The sequence below is a fragment of the Lolium perenne genome, chromosome 7 (assembly GCF_019359855.2).
Source record: "Lolium perenne isolate Kyuss_39 chromosome 7, Kyuss_2.0, whole genome shotgun sequence".
Taxonomy (NCBI): Eukaryota; Viridiplantae; Streptophyta; class Magnoliopsida; order Poales; family Poaceae; genus Lolium; species Lolium perenne.
Window position 1 is genome coordinate 207,111,756 of NC_067250.2, and position 12,055 is coordinate 207,123,810.

Genomic DNA, 12,055 nt, shown 5'->3' on the forward strand with positions numbered 1-12,055 from the left:
GTAGCAGCTGCTGTCGCAGACGCGTCTGTCGGCTCTTGCTCCGGGGTTGGGGTTGTTGCCACTGCCCGGGCCGTCGCCTCGAACGCCGCCCCGGCCGCCGCCATTTTGGCTTCGATGTCGTCGAGGATCTTTCCTTTGAAGAAGTTGTGCGGTGCTCGCATCAGGGGTGACATTCCTTCTGTCGACGCTCTCAGCAGGGACATGTCATCCCTGCGTTTTTTGAGCTCCATCTTCTCCTCTTGCCTCTTGAGCAGCGTCGCCCACCTTTCGTCGGCCTTTTTGTCACAGGAGGGCAAGGTCGAGGAGACCTCGACGAGGCATTTCGTGATCGACGCCTTCGTCTTCTCGGATGACACAGCGTCAGCCAAGGCGGCCTTGGCAGCCTTGTAGCCGATAGGGCGCCCTGCCGATGTTGCCAGCGACGCATCCAGATCAATGGCCGTCTTTCCCCTTCGACAACGACTAGCGCGTCAACCGCCATTTCTCGTTCATTTTGAGCTTGCTATAGCAATGCATCAGCGTGAAAGACTTATGCCCTTCTGAGTTCTTCCGGTACAAATCCATGGCCTTGTCAAACTAACCAAAGGAAACGCAATCATTTCATCGAACAAAATGTAGGCGCTACAGATTATGTAAGAAAGAGTCGTATCATTTGGCTGATGTCGATGCCGCTATCGCCTCTGGTCTCGATCTCGTGATGGAACCATGGAACAAGTTCACCGACGCCTGGATGATGACCCATCGCGTCGACATTGCCTTTTGGCTCCTCTTCATTGTCACTTTGTTGTAGTCGCTGTTGAGCAGCTTGCGCTCATCGAACTCGGCCTTGATCCTCGCCAATACTTCTCGTACTTTTGGTTGGCGCCGATGATGGAGTCATGGCTCACCGTCGAGCACGACTCACACAGACATTGATCCTCCAGAGGAGTCCACTTGGGGCCTCGTGTGCCCGACACCTTCTTCTTCTTCCTCACGCCGTCCGCATCAACCTCCACGAGATCATCGGCATCCTCACCGGAACCCTCGTCGTCCTCTTCGTCGTCGCCCTCTTCGTCCTTGCCGTCCTCCACCCCCTCCCCTCCTCCTCCTCCTCCTCAGCACCGGCGCCTTCGAATTCAAGCGGGGCCCTGCGGCTAGTGAACGGGGCATCGTCTGCATCGGGTCCTGGCTCACGCTGGGGCCCTGGCTCGTACGCCGGGGAGTAGAAGAGGGAGTTGGGGTTCAAGCCGCCATGCAGCAGCGTATCCTGGTAGTGCGGCGACAAGTTTGGCGTCAAGCACCCGGGGGTGGCGGAGGGGCCGTCGTTGTAGAACCCAGATGTCGACGGAGAGACCACTCCCGGAACGTAGACCGGCGCCGATGTACTCCGTGGGCTCGCATTGGTGGCAGCGATACACCCGACCAGCACGTGCTGGTGCGCGCGTGCCGCCAACGCCTTCTTCTCCTACTGCGCCCCCTCCTTCCTTTCCGCTCCGCCGTCGACAGCTTCCGGCGCAGACGGTCTTGATGCCACTGATCATCGGTTCAGCCTTCCGGCTTCTTCTTCGAAGCCGGCGCCTTCCGCGGCTTCGCAAAGGGCGCCTTCGCCCCTTTCACCTCATTGCCCGGCAGCTTCTTGGCCGCTTTCTTGGCCATTTTTTTGGGGGCTGTCGGCGGCGCCATGGATGGGGAGAGGGTAGCGGCGACGGGAGGAACAAAGTAGCGACAGCGGGAGGGAGAAATGAATCAGCGGGATAGGTCAAATGTGTTGGGACGATATGCGCGACGGGAGAGGCGCGATGTGGCGGGAGAGGCACGATTTGGCGGGAGAGAGGGATGAATTTTTCATGTCCGCTGACGCGTCGGTCCCGCCATGCCTCGTTTTTCGTTGTGTCCGCGTCCCCTGTGGGGCGGTGAGGGTCTCAGGTCGCCGGACACCATATCGAGCCGCGACGGAAAAAAAAAAGGGTTTAGAGCACGCGACTAGTAACTTTTTTTGTCCGGCGCGGCCCAAATTTCTTTGGGGACGCGACTGGAGATGCTCTAAAATTTGAAGACGAGGCCTTCCACTTAAAAAAAAACACTCTAGAAGAAAAACAGAAAAAGCAATCGTAAGGACGCCTCTGCCACCCAACGCCGGCAAACTAGCCCGATAGCTCTCCTCCTGCGACAAGACCTAACCACTTTACTATTACTATTGTGTATTCTTCGGGTACAGGTACACTATTGTTTATTCGTCATAATTGTGCCTGAAGATACAGTTCGCTTCTAGTCAGTAGAGAAGAGATCTTTCCCCATAGTCAGAATTTATTAATGCAAACCAAAGACACCAAAGATCGCGGAGAGACTGAACTGAACAAATCGCAAAGCAACAACTTACTGTTGATGCAAGTGGGAATATCAATACAGATTTGCGTATGTCATGGTTAACAAGTTGACAAGAATGAACAAGAACAAACTTAGTTCTGCTTTGCACATCACACGATCATAGCGTACACTTGCATTACAAATGCTTGCAGTAACAAGGCAACCAACTGACAGTGACATATAAACAGCTAATTGAGAAAATCTCTCATAGGATCATCGTGGCGGACCCTCGTCATACGGTAGGCCTCCATGTCTTCCGCAGTGACCTAATCATTCCACTTCACGTTGTACTTCCTCTTTCTCTCGTCCATCTCTTCCTTCTTCCTTGTGGCCTCCTGAAGAAAAGGGAACCTAGCTTCAGCACATGCAACAACAAATAGACAAGGAAGCGCAAAGGTTGGATAAGAGATGCTAACCTTCTTTAGGGATTCCTGAAGCAACTTCTGGTCGAGAACAAGATCCTGAGGAATATCTGTTCCCCAAGTGGCTAGTTTCTTTTCTTCTTGTCGTACAGGTTCCTCTGCATCAAGTAATTTCAAGTTAACTGGAGTTCATGACCATGGTAGCTGTACATTAAGGGTGTCATGCGGGGCGGGATGCAGGACTACGTTTACACTAATCCTTCAGTAATTCTCATCTGATTTCATATCAAATTTTGCTGTGATTTTGCTTATGCAGGACGCCGCTTGCCAGCTGACTGTACATGGTTAAAGTAAAATATAATGGCACCTCAGTTGAACCAGTATATTCTAAAACAACTTTAATTGCATATCACCATCTGTTTTGCATGATCCCACACAATAGTATGTGCTAAGGTAAAACTAATATGAAGCAATAGAGTACTGAAACTATTTTCTTAACCAGACAAGTTCCAGATAAAATAGAAGCACCACTTCCTTTTCAGATAACACATAGATTGTTGTGCAATTGACCCTGAAGTGCACAAATATAGGCCAAAACAATTTTCGTCAGCATACCTTCAGCAGCTTCCTTGCGTGCCATGTTTGCCTTCATCAAATCAGCTGATGCTTCAGCAGCCTCAATTCCAGCCAATCCTGTGCAGTAACTATTTTTGATAGTCTGCTTACAGCATTTATAGCCCCGTTGATGATCTTTCCACCATGAACCCCACACTGTTGTGTGGTTATTAATTAACACATCCTCTTCGTATTTGCTCTGAGGAAGAGCTATATCCTGTAGGTAGCAAAAAATATATATACATTAGCATTCAAGACCATGGTAAGACCGAGAAATAGTGCGAACAGTCAAACCAGAATGATAACATCCAATCTTAATCATGGAAACAAGAAAAATCACTGGCATCAAGTAGAAGAGAATTCAATTCTAAGTTCATTTTATCTGAAACTTAAAATACTACCAGAAAGCAATAACTAATACTTTAAGTGCACTGATCACAGATTAATAATAACTAGTAAGTGGGTGCGTGAATTCATCTTATTTGAAGTTAAGGGGATAAATGATTATCTTGGATGACTAAATACAAGAAACCTGAAGCATGTAATCATCTTTGGCACAACATGCTGCAGTTAGCTAGTCATATAGAAGATCACTAACAACATAAGACAGTCAAGCAGCCATTAAAGTATTAAACACTTCAAATTCGGGGGCTGTAATCCTCTAAACATTAGAATCAAATCACAGTCTCACATCAGCACAAGAGTAACACCAAATGAGTAGAAAGATATGTAATCATTAATGAGCAACACTGAGTATTTTGTACCAACCTGTCCCTTGATTATGCGGCCAGTCCGATCGTACTCAATCTCTTTCTCACTTTGCCCAAGAAGAAGCTCGCGAGGGATTGGCTCTTCAGATGCAGCATTCCCGTACTTCTCCATAATTTTGTCCTTGCCTTCAGATTTCAGCTTCTCCTTCTTGACCAAGAAACTCTTGAAAAGTAGTTCAGCTTGAGATGGGGCGGCTTGCATATGGAAATCCTGCCCCTTGTCAAAAGCTTCCCACGCATGGACATTGAGTTGCTTAAACTCCAGAGCTTGTCCACTTTGTCTATTTTGGTTATCACCCTGCATCATAATAATACATCAGAATACTGAATCTATAGTGTAGCCAGGAGAAGATTTGATGTAACTTTTAAGAGTGTAAAGCAACTTGTATGTGCTCTGACACTTACCACATACTCCCTCCGGTCCTAAATATAAGCCATATAGTGTTTTGAGAAAAAATCCATAATACAAGGTTTACTACGTTGCCCCACTTGTATGGAAAATATTTTTAGTGATTCGATTATGTTTTCTTAGCTTACGCAAAGTCCTCTATTAGGTCACGTTAATTGCCTAGGGTTAATCTTAACTAAACAAGGTGTAATTTTTCCCAAAAGTGTGTTTCTTAATTTCCGTGCCAAAAACTATATGGCTTATACTTAGGACCGGAGGGAGTAGAATTTATCGTTGGGGTCTGCATCTGGCAAAGGATCCTCGCGCATGGAAGGGGTTTTTGGATCATAATACGCAGAGTTCACATCGAGATTGAGAAGATACTTTGCAGTGTCTTCTCTAATACGCAAATTCCTGTAAAGCATATATGCATTAGAACCGATCATTTATACACCTTATATTCACATGACTCAGCATAATCTAGTGTTTCAAAGGAACATCATAATGGTTTCAATCAGACATACCTGACAGTTCCAGTGCTTCCACCGCCTGTTGTGCGCACACGCTTTTCTACCTTCGCAAAATCCATTTGAGCACTCTCATCAACTTTTGCCTCATCTATCTTGAGGCCATCCTCTTCGCTGCCCGCATTCTCACCATCCTGCTCACCATCCTTCTCCTCAAGTTTCTTTAGCTGTTGTTCTTTCAGGAACTTCTTCCTGGCCTCTTCTCTAGCTTCATAATCTAGGATAACACGGCTGTAGGTCGACGTATCGTAACCATTCCAGCGATCACGCTTGCCATCGTAATCAAGCTCAAACGACTCCACTTTCTCATCTGGAGCTATATCCATATTAGTCCACTTAGCTCCAACGTTCCGAGGTCGCTCCATGCACGACTTCTTGTCGTGAGTCATGGCTCCACAGCTGATACATCAAGAAAAAGTATCTGTTAGAAAGGGTTGAACGCACAAGACTAAATTGCAGAAAATGTTTGCAAAAACTAAACATCATGAACAGAACATCACACTCACTTTTGGCAAGCACCTTTCCTGTATTTGTTGGCCTGGTAAAGCCTGGCACCCCTATCGTACCACGCCTTGGTGTAGTTCGGGTCCGACTTCCACTTCCTCTGATGCTTCAAACTCTGCAACGCGTCATCAAAAAACCAAAAACGGAGTCAGGCTCCATTCATCGCCAAACTAGAATTTCGCTAGGGCAAGCGACAACTCACCGGCTTCTCGGCGTTAAGGTACCATGGGGCCGAGGACATGTACTGCGGGATGTGAGGGTTGATCTCGTTCCCATCCTCGTCGAGTTCGGCAGGGGCAAGCCCCGCCTTACGCGCCTCCTCGAGCTCAAGCTGCTTCCGGTGGTCCTCACGAGACTTGAACGATACTGCCATCACGCAAAAAATAAGTTAACTATTGGCCGAAATTCGACACGGCGATCCAAAATAAGGCGTCGAACAGCCCGCGCGGCTCCCTACGAAACCCTAATTCTCGTCGAATCGAGGCCAAATCAGCCGCAGAATATCTCCCCCGGATCTAGAATCGGATCGAGTCCGCGTGGTTCACGATACAAATTCGGAACTGGTGTGTGAGCTGTGTGGGGAGTTTATGTGGTGGTATTTGGTACAGGTTGCATCGCCAAGTTCCCACCAATGTGTGAGATTATGGTGCTGATTTACCATTGTTTAAACAGTGAATAAATTCTTCTGCACTTACTCCTCCGAGAGTAACAAATCCTTCCTCTTCTATTTATGAATAAGTTCAAATCAACAATTTGACTGATGACCTGTGAGTTACTTGTCATAAAGATTAGCATTGTGAAGTTTTTTAATGCAAATTTTAGTGATATTTTTTATGGCACATAAGGCATGTATCCGTTGGCCAAATTGATGGTCAAAGTAAAACCTCAAAATAGATGCGTGTCAAAGTTATTTAAAGGGAGGGATTAATTCTGGGTCTATTGAGTAACATATCGAATCTTAGTTTCAACTTAGGACTATCACGAATCAATCTAACTGCCCGAGGGAGCATTTTCTCAGTTGCAGCCTAATGTGCAACTGAAAAATCTCGATTGTAAAACTCATTGCTAGCATAAATCACGATACAATTTTACAGTCTACAAGTTAACCAGGAATTAACAAAACAATTATTTATACCTCAAAATAAAGTACATAGAGACACAAACCTGAAGTATGGACATTTGTGATGAAGTGTACAAATGTATTGCACTTGTCTCTTCCATTAGATCGATTTTTTGTTTGCATTGGTTAGAGCGTACGGTTCTACATGGTATCAGAACCAAAATATATTGAGTTTAAAATCCGGCTAACGAAATAAATAAATAAGTATTGTAGCCCACTTTCGGGTCCATGTTTAGAGAGAGCCTCACCCGAGGGAGAGTGTTGAAGTATATTAGTCTTTTTCATTAGATTGGTTTTTTAGTTTTGGCTAGAGCTTGCAACTCATTGCCCCTCGGTGTTTAGTATAGGCCTTGTGAGCCATACCTCTGAATCACAGGTCCACATATAAGTTCTTTTGAGCCCGTCTCTCTGAATCTTTATGGAGAGAAATTATGCACTAGGGAGAGAAATTATGGGCAGCAATAGGTATATAGGATTACAGTAGTAACTTAGCACTTACCACCCAGAGTGTTCATCGTCATTGATCTGTACAATAGTCCTCCAGGGTGCAACAGGTTCTGCCATTGAAGCTCTGATACTGGCCTCAAGGCAATTCAAGCAAGACGGAACTTTATGCACAAACGGTGTTTACGAATTCCAATTAATGAGCTGTCAGACTGTAGTATGTATGTCAAGATTGGATGATGAGGGTGAGCCTGGATGAAGATAGAAAAAGAAGAAGAGGAATGATCAATTCAATTCACGATCTGTAATCCATGAAAAAAGAGGTGAGAGATGTAAACATACTCAGTTTCTCTAGTAGATGAAACATCTCCGTGAAAGAACTGATTACGAAGAAACAAGGAAATCGGAGAAATACCTAGTAATTTAGCAGACCCAAAAGAGTTAACCTGACACAGTAGTGTAAGAACCATTTGAGAACACTCCGCAGCTTCCGCATGATTATCCACAAAGATATCAATAGTGCAGACATACTAGTCACTGATAGTTTCAACATGTGTCCATAAAGCGTGGGGACTGATAAGTTCACAACCATACCATTTGCTCTTCTCTACTGATTGATGTAGTGGACATAGCCCAACTCACAAATGAAATATCAACTTTCAGCTAGCTAGAAATGACAGAACCAAACACCCAATAGCAGAGAACAAACACCCAGTTAGGCACAATGATACATGAATGACCAGCTTACAATAAATCTTTGTTGTGGAGTACGTATTTTCAGAATTCAACACCATGTTCTTGGTTCAAGCAAATATGAATCTAGCAGGCGCTTCTCCTCTGCAAGCGGCTGCATAGTCTTCAGCGAGGTGCGGTGCGGCTTCACTGTGAGGGGATATGTACTTGTCCAAGAGTACCTTCTCGGTCGCCTGGACAATTGTATAGTACCCCAAATTGTGATGTAGCAATCTCTTTTCCTTTAGAAACTTTAGGACATAGTACCGGGGCCTGAGCCGGCCCTCCAGGCTAAGATTGATTATTACGGGCCGGTGAGCAATGTACGCCGGTTCTAACCCCAGCTCAGAGATAAGAAACTGTGATTTGCTTTGCAGCATGTCCTTAGACCTCGTGAGCAGCATCGGAGCCTTACAAACAGCAATACGCACCTCAGCATCCGACCACCTGAACGTCTTCTTCAAGTGCTCCAGCTTCGTGGAGATCTTGTCCTCGCCGAGGCGCGCGACGGCGTGCAGCGCGTGTCTGAACATCGGAGAGCCAGGGGACACACCTAATCCTTGGGCGCAAGCCACGAACACCCTGAAGCGCTCCGGGGTTCGGGTGAGCATCCTCGGCATAGCTATGCTCAGCTTGGCAATATCACAGTCACCTAGACAACAGTCCCGCAGGATGGCGATGTTGGGCTTTATGGCCCTCTCGAAGCTGTATGTGAGGAGATTATTGTTGAATTTGAAGGCTCGGAGGAGAACCTCGTAGGAGCCGTACAGCAGCAGGCAGTGTTGTAGGTTGGAGACGACGGATCTACGGCGGAAGCTGGATGGAACGAGCGATAGGAGGCGCGCGACGTCATTATTTGAGAGGCCGATTCCGGTGAGGCCAAGGACGACAGGGGCCAGGGTTGTCTCCACACGGGCGCAGAGAAACCGCGGGTCCTTGGCGACGAGGGAAGCGACGTCGGCGGTGGAGAGGCCGAGACCGGCGAGGATGGCGAGGACGGCGTCGGGGTTGGTGGGGGACTTGAGGTGGGAGAGCTTGGTGGAGGCCTTGGCGGCTTGCGCTCTGGTGAGGCTGCAGGTGTCGACGAGGTACTGCTCGACGGAGAACCAGGGGCTTGGGGAGGCAGCCGCTGAGAGCAGCCGGTGGAGAGGGAAGGTGGCGGGAGAAGAGAGGAGACGAGTGAGGATGCAGCAGCTGGCAGCTGCGGAGGCGGAGCATGGCGGCGTGGCGGCGGAAAGCGGGGGACTTCCGCCGGCTGGGGTATGCCGAAGAACATAGATAGTACGAAATGGGCCTCCATCGTCAAATTTCATGGCAGGATGGGCTCCCATACACGATGGCCTCCATCACGACTAATATTTCCTTCTTTTCTTTGAACTGTATATTTCCTTATTTATATTAACACAAGAAAAAACTTGTTTGGACTGGGTATCACCCTAAAGAATCTAAGATTTGAAGATGAGGCCTTTCACTTTACAAGAAGCACCCTAGAAGAAAAGCAGAAAAAGCAATTAAGGACAGGGGCACCTCTGCAACCCAACGCCAACATAGCTCTCCTCCGGCGAAAAGATCCAACCGCTTTACTATTACTGTTGTGTATTCTTCGTGTACACTATTGTTTATTCATCATAATTGTGACTGGAGATACGTTTGCTTCTAGTCAGTAGAGAAATCTTTCCCATAGTCACATTTTATGAATGCAAACCAAAGATACCGGAGAGTGATGAGGACATCCCTACCTCACTACTACCTCCGTCATTACAAGAAGTTGATCCTGCTGTGAAGTTCAAGTTCAATGAAGTCAGGATTGGATCAATGACACGAGCTCGTGCGAAGCTACTTAAACAACATGTGAACTTGTTCCTAAACGATACTTTGATTGATGAGAATTTTATACTGCCTAAGTGCTATTACTTATGTATGATCAGGTATGAGGAGGGAGCAAGCATCGCACGAGGAGGAGAGGAGCAGCTGGACCAGGAGATGGACGTGAAGCTGGACATGAAGACATCCCATGGACGCGCGAGGGAGGAGCGGGAGGCATGCGCGAGAGGGAAGCTAAAGTTCAGGCCGGTGCCAGATCCGGTCCGACCGGCCGTGCCGCCGGACCATCCGGTCCCAGGCCCGGTCCGACCGGGTCCAGCAAAGGGTCCGTCCGGTTTCAACCGGTCGCGGCGCTTGTGCCATCCGGGCGCTATCCAGTAAGCCCGGGAGCCTCGCCCGGTCACCACCCGGCACCAGGCCCGGTTTGAACCGGACCGGCCGGTCCCAGACCCGGTCGACCGGCCGCCAGACCGGCCGACTCCGAGTCTGTCTCGACCAGATCTATTCTGGACCGGTTATTTTCGTACTTTTTCGACCTGAGGTCGTTCTGGACGCCTATATAAGTCCATAGGACGCCCCCAAAGTTGCTTTACACCACGTTTAAGATAATCCCTAGTTCATAGTTGTTTGCTTTGGAACTCTGTTGAATTTCTACATCCAATCGCATTGATTTGGTGTGGAATCCTTGAAAAGTCTTGTGTGATCTGTTGTTCCATTGGGAATTAGTAGATTCCAACTTACCGCTTCGTGGTCGGCGGCTACGTGCGCAAGTGTGTGGAGTTGCGAATATCTTGCAGGGTTGAGAGTTGTTGCATTGGCGACAGGGACCAATCGAGAGATCTCGTTGCGTCATACAAGTTATCATCCACTACATTGTCATGTTCCTCCGCTACTATCACCCCGTGATCATCATCACTACCGTTGCTTACTGAGAAGATCGGGCCATCCCTTATCATCTTGGTATCAGATTCTCGGGTTTCCTCCGTAAGCCATCCACAATCCACCCCATATTGAGTTGTGAGTGTTTTCCTATCCAGAAAAAGCCAAAAATATTAGGGTTAGGGTTTGCCATAGCTTTAGATTGCACTAATTTCAAGTTTTAGTTGCTTTTCGTAGTTGTTTTTGCGTATCTTTTTCTTCCATCTAGTATTGTTAGGGTTTGAGTCTCCGCTATCATCTAGTTTCAGTTTTTGTTACTCCGAGTCCACATAGCGTACAGTGTGCTTGTTCCCAACCATAGACACAGCCTATCGATATAAGTGACTAGGAACTTCCCCAGAAGAGACTAGTTTTACCGCTCGACAGGCTGCTCATTAGGGTTTTGGTGCTTTGCATATTTTGTTGGCCGTGTTATCAAGGAGTTGTGTCATATAAAAAAACAGAAAATAGAAAAGAAGCAAAAAAGAGCTACATAGTTGTGTTACAAAAAGAAAATCCAAAAAGACAAAGTGTCAAGTGCTAGTAAGATCAAGTGAAGGCCTAGTTTACTTTTCTGCACCTGTAGTTGAGCAATCTTGTGCCTGTTTCGTTAAGCTTTTCTAGTGTCTCTCGAGTGCATTGCAACCTTTCATCCATATAGTTGCATTGCCACATTTATCGCCTTGTTTGAGTATCATTGGTTGTCTACGGTCAACGCTAGAGCTTGTTATTGGTGCAAATAGGTAGCCTACCTACAGCCCCACATATATCATGCTTTGTCGTGGGATTGTTCTTATACCCTTGATATCCGCTTCGCTACATCCGTGCACTAGTTGTTACTACAAGTGGTAAGCAACACTAATTTACTTTGGAACGGTAAGATTTCCTTTTCTTATCAGTTTTTTAGTAAGTTGTGAGAGTACCACCATATATTTTTGATTTTGTGCACTAACCTACTAATCATGTCTGCTAGTGATCATAAGCTTGTTAACCAGGAAAACAAGGATTCCGCAAATATCATCACATGGAGGGAGTTTGAGGCTCTTCATAATGAGATGCGACGTGAATTCCGCGCTCAGGATGATGTGCTTAGGGGAACGGTCCAAGGGATCTCTCAGAAGCTGGATACTTCTAATGAGACCTTCACTACAATGAAAGATCAAATGACGGATATCCAACGTACTCTTCAAACTTTGCAAATGTATGTTGACAATCTGTTATCACCAGAATTTAACCGGATCAGAGGTGGGCCGTGATTAAGATGGGCTTGGAGAATATACACGGAAAATATGCATGAATCGGCCTTGTACAAGAGTTTGGGCTAAGTTGCCCGTGTATCTGTAAATATAGTAGGATACGTGTCGGTTAGGATTAAAGGAGTTTAGCTCGTACACGGTTGGGATTATTCCCACGTTAGAGAGTCTACGGACTATAAATATGTATCTAGGGTTATTGAGAAGAAGGACAACCACGTTCACAACAAATCAATCTAGGCGCATCGCCAC

The 12,055-nt window shown here is 46.8% G+C and overlaps 2 protein-coding genes across 2 annotated transcripts; both read right to left on the minus strand.

The window, feature by feature from the left end:
• Positions 1 to 2,332: 2,332 nt before the first annotated feature.
• LOC127314386 (pre-mRNA-splicing factor SLU7) lies at positions 2,333 to 7,853 on the minus strand. Its single transcript, XM_071824713.1, is given in 11 exon segments — positions 2,333 to 2,681; positions 2,763 to 2,866; positions 3,324 to 3,540; positions 4,092 to 4,391; positions 4,748 to 4,895; positions 5,006 to 5,407; positions 5,515 to 5,627; positions 5,715 to 5,878; positions 6,677 to 6,773; positions 7,132 to 7,327; positions 7,419 to 7,853. Coding segments are annotated over 9 exon segments (1,674 nt in total). The 5' UTR covers positions 6,756 to 6,773; positions 7,132 to 7,327; positions 7,419 to 7,853; the 3' UTR covers positions 2,333 to 2,534.
• On the minus strand, positions 7,805 to 9,125 carry LOC127314385 (uncharacterized). Its single transcript, XM_051344846.2, has one exon. It carries the CDS (start codon positions 9,119 to 9,121, stop codon positions 7,880 to 7,882), a length of 1,242 nt encoding a protein of 413 aa, XP_051200806.1. The 5' UTR covers positions 9,122 to 9,125; the 3' UTR covers positions 7,805 to 7,879.
• Positions 9,126 to 12,055: the final 2,930 nt, after the last annotated feature.